Genomic DNA, 13,492 nt, shown 5'->3' on the forward strand with positions numbered 1-13,492 from the left:
CGGCTGTATGATGTCCCTAGGCATTACAGACGAGTCCTAGAAGGACGAAACAGCTGTATGATGTCCCTAACATTACTGATGCGTCCTAGAATGACGAAACAGCTGTATGATATCCCTAGCATCACTGACGAGTCCTAGAAGGACGAAACAGCTGTATGATGTCCCTAGCATTACAGACGAGTCCTAGAAGGACGAAACAGCTGTATGATGTCCCTAGGCATTACAGACGAGTCCTAGAAGGACGAAACAGCTGTATGATGTCCCTAACATTACTGATGCGTCCTAGAATGACGAAACAGCTGTATGATGTCCCTAGCATTACAGACGAGTCCTAGAAGGACGAAACAGCTGTATGATGTCCCTAGCATGACTGACGAAGAGTTATATCCTTTATACAATCCTTCTTAATTCAATCTGGATTCCTTTCTTAAAGACTTTACAGTAGAATTATTGGTAGACGGACATGATGCAATACTGAATTGGGGCGTCTAGAGAATATAAAGTTTAGTATTCATTTCAATAAATTGTCATCTACATGTAAATAAAAAAAAAAGACATTTTTTTTTGTTCAAATTTATTGCTCGTAGAACAAAAACATTGTTGATGTACGCATTCATAAAATGCAGTAAGTGGCGTTGATCGCCTTCGTGTCTCATTCAATGAGTATTCTACATGATGCTAGTAATATATTACGAGCACATTGATACATATTTACATTTCGGAAAAGAACAATGCATCTATTTACATGTATTGGTCACAGAAGACAATGTTTATCAAAATAGTTTCAAACAAATAACGGATAGATAACGGCATGTCTGTCATAAAAAAAGAAAAATTGAGGAACAAAATAAGAATGATATAAGCTGTTTCAGAAAAGTTAATCTACCAGCGGTAAAGCACCAACTCTGTTTTTTATAACTTTGTGTAAAACTACAATAGTTGTAACAAAAATATTCAGAATTTGATATAAATTGTTATGATAAAATTGTGACATTATGTTGTGGGTGACGTAAGAGTTGTTGCACGATCAAAGTTACACTCCTTGTTGTCATGGAAAAGTTTGTCACGTGACAGTAGGTGAGATAAAGTTTTTCACGCTACAGGAGCAATTGACGAAATAAAATATCCGCCATAACAATATAAAAGAAATATTTACTGAACGAGATCGATATAGGAAATCAGCCTCGGTAACCTTTCGTTTCAAAGAACTGCTGAATACTGTTCAATGAAAATACATGATTATTTTACAAAAAAAACTAAGTAAGAGATATATAATTTTCACAGATATTATGCAGATATCTTTTTATCAATTAAAGCACCAATATGTCCAAATTAATATACTGAACTCAATATGTGTCCCAGAACAAGCTCTCTTTTACAACTATCAAACCGCACATTGTGATCTATTTACTACAATAGAGGCATGCTCATGGACTCTAAAAACTATATACAAATACTTGAATAACTGTTAACATAATACAGTTGCTAAAATCTACACAAACTTTAACAAATACATCGCACAATCACGCACTTTACAAGCATGCGTCCCCATCCAGGACCACTCTTCACATTCTTCAAGACACAGGTTACTCTCAGTTATTACCACTTTAAGTTTAGTATATCACTTTAATTTACCCATGACTACCCATTATGTTCGCTTCTTCGCAATCCATCAGACATCCAATTTCGTACAACTCTTCACATTCCCCAAGAGTCCACTAAATACGCCCTTTCACATATTCCATCAATTTAATACGCCCCTTCACATATTCCATCAATTTAATACGCCCCTTCACATGTTCCACTAATTTAATACGCCCCTTCACATATTCCACCAATTTAATACGCCCCTTCACATATTCCACCAATTAATACGCCCCTTTACATGCTCCACTATTTCAATACGCCCTTTCACATGTTCCATCAATTTAATACGCCCCTTCACATATTCCACCAATTTAATACGCCCCTTCACATATTCCACCAATTAATACGCCCCTTTACATGCTCCACTATTTCAATACGCCCTTTCACATGTTCCATCAATTTAATACGCCCCTTCACATATTCCATCAATTTAATACGCCCCTTCACATGTTCCACTAATTTAATACGCCCCTTCACATATTCCACCAATTTAATACGCCCCTTCACATATTCCACCAATTAATACGCCCCTTTACATGCTCCACTATTTCAATACGCCCTTTCACATGTTCCATCAATTTAATACGCCCCTTCACATGTTCCACTAATTTAATACGCCCCTTCACATATTCCACCAATTTAATACGCCCCTTCACATATTCCACCAATTAATACGCCCCTTTACATGCTCCACTATTTCAATACGCCCCTTCACATGTTCCATCAATTTAGTACGCCCCTTCATATTTTCCATCAATGTAAAAGCCCCTTAACATGTTTGACCAATTTAATACGCCCCTTCACATGTTTGACCAATTTAATACGCCCCTTTATGTGTTCCGCAATTTAGTATGCCCCTTAATATGTTCCGCCAATTTACTATGCTCCCTTACATTATCTGAGACTGCCGAGTTAGTACGCCTCTACACATTCCACTAGACAACCAATTCAGTATGCCCTTATATATTTTCCGAGACTACTATTTTATTACGCCACATACGCATATAACGCAAATGCGACTCTCAACAATTGTCCCTACCAAAGTACGTTCTCTATGATATACGTTTTGGTTTTTCACTCTCCGTAGATACTCCATCCAATCTAATCTGAACATACACGTTGACATCATTCTCATCCAATCCTTTTAAGTTGAATTTTGAATAAAAATTCTTTTGAGAAAGATAAATTTTGAGAAAATAATTTTTTGTACATATTAAACCTCTAAGGAATTGACAAGTAAACAGTTTAACGACTTAACAAGACTTACTGTACACAACATGTATACATATCACCAAACAGACTTTAACCCTGAGTCGAACTTGAAGCCTCCGTGAGCGAACTCATCCATAATATAAACTACCGGCTAGGTCCCTATCTAAAGATTCATTAATACATTCATGTTAGATTTGAAAACGAATTACCAAGAAGGAAATAGAAATAGTCCATCTAGCAACTACAACTAGCTACGTATGCCCAAATATATACTGGCATTTGTAAAAGATACAATATGGAAAATTCACGACGGAACATATATTACATTTACAGGGCAAAGGTTAAAACGATGTCTGTGACATCATATTTCCTGACGATGAATCATCGTTGGTGGTCAGCTATCAAGAGAGCTTGTAAGTGTATACTTGAACTTCGAAAGACACTCGTATTTACAGAGAATAATTAGAACGCTGTGGTACTCATTGACACCGATTGAACTTTGAACAGTTCATAACATACACTGGACTATATTTCGTCCCCTGAACTTACGATTCATTTTATGAATATATTTAGTGAATGCATTAATCTAAAGATTTTTGCTGTTTATAATGATTATATGAAGATTGTTAATGTTCCCTACTATTTACGTTAGTATTGAAATCATAAGAAAATGGAGCATGTGGAAATAAATTTCGTTTTATGATATATAGGAATAATAATTGAAATAAATGAAATTTAAATAAGGATCAAAACTAGAAAATTATATTATTTTTTTTTTACTAAAAATGCTTGTTAAAACCGATCGAAACAAACGATCAATGTGGAAATCGATGAATACTTTGTAAGTAACAGTGTTTAAATTTCTAGATGCTGTAATACATTTTTAGTGGGAACAAACAATTCCTTACTGTGAAAAACATGAAAAAATAATAATTAAAAAAAATAAAATAAAAAATTTAATAAAATAAAAAATAAACAAATAAACAAACAAAACACAAAAAATGGCAGAAAGTTCATAACTAAAAAAACAATTAAAAAAAACAACATCCAGAATAGGGAATGATATGATAATTAATAAATAGTTATAATAATCATATCCAGTTATCATCTCGTTTAAGAAATTGTTTTTGTATTTTGATGTTAGGGAAGTTTTCTGTTCCTTTCATCCCTTCAAAGCATTGAAATCTGACGTCTGTACTTTTACATTTATTAAAAATAAATACATGCTCGTCTATTACATGTAAAAAGAGAAAAACTGCATTCGTACAAAAATGGAATAAATCTTCAATTGACTTTAAACACATAAAAACGTCAAATACGTTAACATACAATAATCATCCTAGCAACATACGTAAATATCCGTTTGCTTAAACTGCAGTTTTCTCGGCCTTCTCCTCAACAGGCGGTCTGTGTTTATCGATGACCTCATGTATAATGTAGAGGCCAATGGCAAATATACACAGGGCGACCATTATGGTGATCTTTGTCATTATGCATAGAGGAGTGACCAGGCCGAACCATAGGGCAGAACCGAGACCCTGTACCATCCGCTGGGCCGCGAACGCTTCTTCTAGACAGTCTGGAAACACTTGACTGATCAGACCTACAAGCACAAACATATGTATCGGTAGATGTACCTAAAAAATCTTCTAAATTTTACCAAGGTGCAACACACAAAATAATGAAAAAAAAGTAGAAATATATTATTTATTCAAAAAGGAAGAAAATCATTAAAAGAAAGAAAATCATAAAAATGAAGAAAATCATAAAACGGGAGAAAATCAAATTAAAGATGGAATGAAATCATAATTAAGGGAGAAAGTCATAAGTAACAAGGAAGAAAATCATAAGTAACAAGGAAAAAAGTCATACTGAAAACGAAAATATATACGTACTGCTCACTTGTGAGATCCATATACCATCCCCGAGGCCCCAGCAGCCAACCAGGATAAAGTAGAATACGATTTCGTTGTCACGTGGTTCCCATAGCGACATCAGAAGAAGAAGGACCAGGTTTAGTATGGCAGCTGCAATAAATCGAAATAGGGCGCTCTTAGCTAAGTTTGTATAAGTGATGTTTAGGGTGTCGAAACTGGAACCATTCACACGAAATCAAAAATGGAAATGAAACTACGTACACGGAAACATGGTTCCACTGTCGACACCTGGAAAGAATTAGAGGACATGGAGAAAGTTCGGCAAAGAGAGTGCCAAAAATGGAGCGCCTTTTGACCATGGCATGGGATTGCAGATGGTCAAGAGTTCCCCGAGAAAAGGTCTACTCACCTAGCGGCTGCATCAAACCAAATAAATGGTCATTCCTGTCCGAATTCATGCAGGAACTTTTCAATAGTTCTCTCCTGTTCGACTAAGTCGAAATGTCCAGTCGGAAGAGAACATGATGCTACTTTTTTTTCTCAACGGTATCAGTTGAAAACTCTACTGAGTTTGTGCTCATCTCTTGGCTCAAGCCGTAAAGCTTTGGGTTTGGCAATTCCCAGTAGGCAACTGGAATTTAACTTAAGTGCTAGTCGCGGGAACTGAAATAATAAGTTAACATGAGTCAGTGAACAGGTGAACTGGTGGCTACAGCTGTCTACTGGACAACGGCCAAACCTGGTCAGGTGGTGAGCGTCGCCATGGCAATTGGACGCTAAAAATAAATGACAAAGGATTTGTGATTTTGTGAGGTTAGGGATTGGCTGGATAGAGTTGAACTCAGTAAGGTTAGTTATTATTGACAGATTGAGTGTGTTATCGGTGACAAGAACTGGTTTGGATATGTTTTAAACATGAATCTTCGGAAGGTTGTCACTTGAGTTTGTTTCATGCCTTAAAGTACTTCGTACCGATTTATATGAACATTGCTTGTATATTTGATCTGATGCATTCTTTTAGAAGAAAAATGTATAATCCTAAATCCTTTGTTTTAACATTTTCAAAATTCTAATAAAACATTTCGTTCTACTTTTTTAAAGAAAGTATCAACCTTCACTGGAAAGAAAGGATATAACACGAGAAAGACAAGAATATAACTCTTAATTACACTTAATGATGTAATACAGCAAATTAATCTGAAAAAGAGCTGAAATTGAAAACCTGAAATATTGAAACAAAGCTGAAAGAAAGAAAAGAATATCTGAAAAGAAAAAATCTGAAAAGAAAACAAAACGACAGAATCAATAATGAGATGATACATTCTATGGACGTATAACAAGGTTTTAAATCAGGCTTAGTAAAAGGAATGCATGGCTTACCTGCAGTTAGTAACCAGACATGGCCCACGTGCTTGTTGATGTAACCACTGAGATAGGAGGTAAGACCACCGCAGACACCAAAACAGATCATCGTGTACCCCACCATATGTATGCCGAGAGGACAGGTGACAAAGGCCTGGAAAACAAAACAACATAATTGTATGTAAACTATACCGTAATTGTGACGTCATAATAAACATGTGGCGTAATGATAAATATATGATCTTTTAGGATTGTCTATGAAGATGGAAACGTCCCATGTTAGCCGGATTTCGCCTGTCTTATATAGAAACGAAAATTGAATATTTTATTTGCTTATATTCTCATAAATAATAGTTATGTGATAAATAGAATGCGTCAAAATGGCCTATCACAAAAGAGGACAATCGGATCTACTAGATCTGGATACAATAAAAAGGGCCGAGATGATTTTCATAAAATATAATAACGCAAATTTTGTTCCTATCGTTTGTTTATACTATATTTCCTACCTTCGAAGTAGATAATATCAATTTATGCGACAATATAGGAAAGTCAATTTTATGCATAAATGTTATAATCACCTTGGTAACGTCTCCAGTGACGAAGCTGTTTTGGACACTGCTGTACATGAACGCTAGGAACAACATGAGGAAGCGGCGGTCACATGTGCACTTCAGGACGGAGGTAAACTGCTTCCATACCAAGGAACAGTTCGCACGTGTTGTCCTGTATGGCTTTAGGGCACTCAGGAGGTACATTGGGACAACGACAGAAAATGCAACACATAAACCAAATATACCCATGAGTGTATATTTCGTTTCATCGTTCACAGTCATATTCGGCAGTACTAAATTATCGGAATGGCAGTATTTGCTACCACAGACGCCTGTTCGGCCTTCCCGAGATGAGTAAAGAACGTCTGCAGAAGGTTGACTGTAGGATTGATTGAAAGACGAACGGGTAAATAATGTAACGGTGAGATTGTGAGTGTCCGGCACGTCATGAGACCGTCCCAGCATGAGAACAACAGATGATATGAGATTACCTACTACCATGGAAAACTGGTAGAAGAAGAAAATGATCCCAAAATATTTACTGGCAACATGGACTGTGCGGTCATCGTTTTTGAGAGCGTATGAACGAGCAAGATATGTGACATATGTACTTATGGCATTCCACAAGATTGCGTTCCCTATACCCTGAAGGAAAGCCATGGTGACGAGGATCTCAAACGTGGGGTAGAGGTTAGCCACCACGTACAACACTTGTGGTAAGAGTCCTATAACCAGGCAGCGTTTGGGACGGAACCTTTGAACTATGAAGGGAGTGAAGAGACTGAATACTGTAAAACTTCCATAGCCAGCCGCCAGGGAGTAAAGACCAACGTTATCAATGTGATTCAGACTGCTTTGTAAGTTCTTCAGGGATACGATCGCAGTGGCCATCAGAAACACGGTGATTCCCAGGAACATGAGGTTATTCCTATGGTTATTGATGGAATTAAAGTCACCGGGGTCCTCTACGTCATTTCCTGTCGGTATGACGTCATCATACTTTGCAGGGTCGTGAGGAACATCTATAGTCTTCTTCGGCACGATTTCCTGACTAAGAGTAAGAACAGCGTTACGGCACGCCCTGGCGAGTCTTCGTCGGTCAGGAGCCGGGCAGTTAACAGAATCGATATAGGCAGGACTCTCTAAAAGACCCATCATGGTGTTTGATCGAGAGCGATATTGGTCCTCGTTGGCTACATCTTGGTAATCCTTGTATTCATATACGATCGGTATGAAGGGAATATCCAGAATTGTGTTTTTTTCTTGGGGAATGCTGTCAGTTCCAGTTTCTCCTTTTAGCAGCGCTGATCTGCTGTTTGTGCTCGTAATGGAATCGTTGTAAGAAGAACTCTCCATGCTCTCTTCTACTTCAGCAGTCCATGAAGTGTTTGGGTCGTCACATTCGTCGGCTTTTCGCTCCACTTCTGCTGGTGTGGCGTCTGTATGGACACTGTCTGTGTTTTCGTTGGAACCAACACGCGGACCGGGGTCATCCTCTGGTGGCCCTGAAATGAACAAATTTGTCAGAATATATAGCTTTACTGGCGTGGTAATCACAACAAAAGACTATGGATTGTGTCAGGTGATTCCGTATAAATATACATGATCTTTGCTACAATCTACCATTCAGCTGATAGATAGCTATTACAATGGTATCAAATAACAATCTAAAGATGGTGGCTATGCCAATATTCTTACACGTGTATATCACATAGGCTCAAATGCTACTCATGATATAATTAATGCATATAATTTGTTTTTAAAGAAAGTCCTGTCTCAATGTATGTTTTTTTCAGAATCGAGATTTTCAAGAAAAGAAGTTCAGATAAAAGATCAGGAATTTATTTCAGACTGACTACGCGTCATGAGATTGTCTTTTCTGGCTTCGAGATCGTGAAACAATTTTGGACTTAAACTCCTTCTACAATCTTATATACCATCTCATTTCATTAAGTCATCACCGATTGGGTAAAACAAGACACTTAATATAAGACTCCTAATGCTGTTGCCTAGTTTTTCTTTAATTGCAGATAGCGTCACAAGGGTTATAATGTACATGACAGACTTTTAAAGGTAAGTGATTTGATGTATACGAGTAAACAAGTAAACAAACCCATCAATACACTGGTGGATCGTTCAATATTTGATTGATAATGAATAAAAGAATAAATAAATAAGCAAATGAATAGATAAATAAATAAATAAATAAATGAATAGATAAATAAATAAGTAATAAATAAATAAATAAACAAATGAATAGATAAATAAATAAGTAATGAATAAATAAATAAACAAATAAATAAATAATGAATTTTTGTTTTTTCTATATCGACTATTCAAACTCACTCTCTATAAATTGACTTGGATTCTCCGTGTCTTCATTTGCCATGATGCCGGGTTGTTAGAGTTGTATGACTCCTTGATTACTGTGTGTATCTCTCTCGCCTGGAAAAATCAATACTCCACATATAGATATATACAAGATACAGAACCACAAGGCGTATCAATAATACACCGAACCTTACGAAAACGACACAGTTACCAGAGGCTGCTGTAACAGATGAGCGTGGCACGTCGACATCAAGTATATAATGACTCAATATGCATTACTAGGATTCATGTGACCCTCGACTGTGACCGGAGTGAGTTTAGAATGTAACAAGGGTCTCAGTCAAATGTCATCATAACAATAACTGTAAATGTATGGCATTGTTTCTTCAATATTCCCTTTGTTTATATGTTTGTTCCATTGTTTTTCTCTGGAAATATTTGCGGTATGTTTATTTGATGATGATTAGCACATTTTACCAATGGCAAATTATGATATATTTTTCTGTGTGAAAGTATACTATTTAGGTAAACGCGTCACCTGTCATTGGTAAATATATATATACACACCTAAATCACCTGTATATTTCTAGGTATATATCTAAATTAATTAACATTTTAAGCATCTATTGGTGTTGAGCAACTGTTAAATAATTGTAGATACATATATATTAATCAATTTTTATATGTTTTACATCAATCATTGGAACACAGCATAATACACGTGTATCACTATATATACACCTGTATCACTCTATATACACCTGTATCACTCTATATACACCTGTATCACTCTATATACACCTGTATCACTCTATATACACCTGTGTCACTATATATACACCTGTATCACTATATACACCTGTATCACTGTATATACACCTGCATCACTGTATATACACCTGTATCACTATATATACACCTGTATCACTATATACACCTGTATCACTATATATACACCTGTATTACTGTATATACCTGTATCACTGTATATACACTTGTATCACTCTATATACACCTGTATCACTATATATACCTGTATCACTGTATATACCTGTATCACTATATATACACCTGTATTACTGTATATATACACCTGTATCACTATATACACACCTGTATCACTATATACACCTGTATCACTGTATATATAGCTGTATCACTGTATCTACACCTGTATCACTGTATATACACCTGTATCACTGTATATACACCTGTATCACTGTATATACACCCGTATCACTATATATACACCTGTATCACTATATATACACCTGTATCACTGTATATACACCTGTATCACTATATATACACCTATATCACTGTATATATACCTGTATTACTATATATACACCTGTATCACTATATATACACCCGTATCACTATATATACACATGTATCACTATATACACACCTGTATCACTATATATACACCTGTATCACTGTATATACACTTGTATCACTGTATATACACCTGTATCACTATATACACACCTGTATCACTATATACACACCTGTATATACACCTGTATCACTATATTCACCTGTATCATTATATATACACCTGTATCGTTATATATACACCTGTATCACTATATACACCTGTATCAACTATATACACACCTGTATCACTATATATACACCTGTATCACTATATACACACCTGTATCACTATATATACACCTGTATCACTGTATATACACCTGTATCACTATATAGACACCTGTATCACTATATAGACACCTGTATCACTGTATATACACCTGTATCATTGTATACACCTATATCACTATATACACACCTGTATATACACCTGTATCACTATATTCACCTGTATCACTATATATACACCTGTATCATTATATATACACCTGTATCATTATATATACACCTGTATCACTATATACACCTGTATCAACTATATACACACCTGTATCACTATATATACACCTGGATCACTATATACTCACCTGTATCACTATATACACACCTGTATCACTGTATATACACCTGTATCACTATATATACACCTGTATCACTATATTGACACCTGTATCACTGTATATACACCTGTATCACTATATTGACACCTGTATCACTATATAGACACCTGTATCACTGTATATACACCTGTATCACTATATACACCTGTATCAACTATATACACACCTGTATCACTATATATACAACTGGATCACTATATACTCACCTGTATCACTATATACATACCTGTATCACTATATATACACCTGTATCACTGTATATACACCTGTATCACTATATATACACCTGTATCACTATATTGACACCTGTATCACTGTATATACACCTGTATCACTATATATACACCTGTATCACTATATTGACACCTGTATCACTTTATATACACCTGTATCACTATATTGACACCTGTATCACTATATAGACACCTGTATCACTGTATATACACCTGTATCACTATATACACCTGTATCAACTATATACACACCTGTATCATTATATATACAACTGGATCACTATATACTCACCTGTATCACTATATACATACCTGTATCACTATATATACACCTGTATCACTGTATATACACCTGTATCACTATATATACACCTGTATCACTATATTGACACCTGTATCACTGTATATACATCTGTATCACTATATTGACACCTGTATCACTATATAGACACCTGTATCACTGTATATACACCTGTATCATTGTATACACCTATATCACTATATACACACCTGTATCACTATATAGACACCTGTATCACTGTATATACACCTGTATCATTGTATACACCTATATCACTATATACACACCTGTATCACTATATATACACCTGTATCACTATATACACACCTGTATCACTGTATAAACACACACCTGTATCACTATATACACACCTGTATCACTGTATAAACACACACCTGTATCACTATATATACACCTGTACCACTGTATGCACCTGTATCACTGTATACACCTGTATCACTGTATATACACATACATCACTATATTCACGGGTATAACTGTATATATACCTGTATTACTATATACACACCTGTATCACTATATATACACCTGTACCACTGTATGCACCTGTATCACCGTATTTACACCTGTATCACTCACTGTCCAGACACCCGTATCACTATACACACCTATACTGTAGATACAGATGTGTCTCTTACAAACCTTCATAATGAACTCTCATGAAATATTCTCGAGTGTGACATTTTCCTAATAATAACTGGTTTTGTTATGATGATACCGTAACATAATACTACGTCACCAACTTGCACTGACAAAAGGAGCACTGCCAGCCTTACCTTTATCGCACAAAGCGCATTATATTTTGCCCTGACGCGGCAAATCTGTATAATGTGTATTGTGCGTTTGTGTGCTATTTTAAGCACACCCGAAGCCAACTGATTCACAATCACAAATGACTGGTCAGGCGACTACGCGAACGGGGGTTAAACTGCGGTTATCCGGCCACAGCGGCCTTCGCCAAACAAATCTTTTGAGAATATAACCCCACCATAGATGTTGTTTATTAACCTGGTTTGTTTACACATGACACACAACAACATTACGGAGCCCATTACGATGATAACCTATGGTAGCGTACGTATGTGTTAGAATGCAATTAATAATTAATTAATAATCAACCATTAGACTTTAGCAAAAGGTGATCAGCTGAAGTCTTCTTGCAGCAGGCAGTAAGCATTTAGGTGTGACATTGGCAATTATAATCAAGAAGCACATCATTTTTAAACTGCCATATACCAGGTGTTATATAAATATATATATGTATATATAGATCTATGATACCGATGTAAACAAAGGCCCATGTATTCTGCTTAAGACATACACAAAGACAAAACAAGCAGACACTGTTTTTATCTTTACTGCGTCAAATAAAACGTAAACAAACAAAAAACCATAAAATGATGACATACTTGTTAAAATACCTTTTTACGTTGGCCTTGCCTTGTCGTCGTTTTAATGTTAAACTGCAACACAGCAACGTTCCAACGAGAATGAGCTCACAATAGCAAACAGCTGATCGTTATGCGCATGCGCAGCTATATATCGAATATACAATTTAGGGGAGAAGAGTATTTGCTGAAAGAATGCTATATCGATTTAGTCAAGTCCCGTACTGCAGTATGGAGTGTCTCGGTTCGGAGACTGCAGTAACACAAATCGAGTTATTATAGCAGTGATTCATACTGCAACACAGCGTGTAGCTAAGCCTTAATGTCTCTTGGATACCGTAACCTGCCCTCCCCTAAATATAGTCGGAGTCTTCCATTTGGATATGGATAAATTTGCATGCGTGAGTTGTAGTTTGAAAACCACAACATGCCGGTTTCAACTGGTTTGGGACGGCTCAGAGTCAATCGATTAGTTTAGAACGTCTGTTCGTCACTATCGAAGCAGAAGGAAACCCGTCACGGAAGATAACATCATTCAGCTAACATATATAGTGATGATCTAGTTT

At 36.0% G+C, this 13,492-nt stretch overlaps 1 protein-coding gene across 4 annotated transcripts; it reads right to left on the reverse strand.

The window, feature by feature from the left end:
* Nucleotides 1-557: 557 nt before the first annotated feature.
* LOC117337960 (protein unc-93 homolog A-like) lies at nucleotides 558-13,126 on the reverse strand. Of its 4 annotated transcripts, none has more exons than XM_033899115.1 (6): nucleotides 12,960-13,083; nucleotides 8,999-9,097; nucleotides 6,680-8,157; nucleotides 6,117-6,252; nucleotides 4,755-4,886; nucleotides 558-4,462 (listed from the first exon to the last, which is right to left on the reverse strand). In XM_033899115.1, exons 2-6 carry the CDS (start codon nucleotides 9,039-9,041, stop codon nucleotides 4,227-4,229), a joined length of 2,025 nt encoding a protein of 674 aa, XP_033755006.1. In that variant the 5' UTR covers nucleotides 9,042-9,097; nucleotides 12,960-13,083; the 3' UTR covers nucleotides 558-4,226. The 4 variants fall into 4 exon arrangements, with proteins under 4 accessions (XP_033755006.1, XP_033755007.1, XP_033755009.1 ...); XM_033899116.1 differs by having other exon boundaries at nucleotides 12,948-13,066; XM_033899118.1 differs by lacking the exons at nucleotides 558-4,462; nucleotides 4,755-4,886 and adding an exon at nucleotides 4,895-5,399.
* Between the last annotated feature and the right edge of the window lie 366 nt (nucleotides 13,127-13,492).

The sequence above is a fragment of the Pecten maximus genome, chromosome 11 (genome assembly GCF_902652985.1).
Source record: "Pecten maximus chromosome 11, xPecMax1.1, whole genome shotgun sequence".
NCBI lineage: Eukaryota > Metazoa > Mollusca > Bivalvia > Pectinida > Pectinidae > Pecten > Pecten maximus.

Excerpts from the sequence above, each read along its gene's own strand:
- LOC117337960 (XM_033899115.1), bottom strand. The coding sequence starts at position 9,041 with ATGGCAAATGAAGACACGGAGAATCCAAGTCAATTTATAGAGA. Across the intron at positions 8,158-8,998 it reads TCCAAGTCAATTTATAGAGA|GGCCACCAGAGGATGACCCC; the intron begins GTGAGTTTGAAT and ends TGTTCATTTCAG. Across the intron at positions 6,253-6,679 it reads TCACTGGAGACGTTACCAAG|GCCTTTGTCACCTGTCCTCT; the intron begins GTGATTATAACA and ends TTTGTTTTCCAG.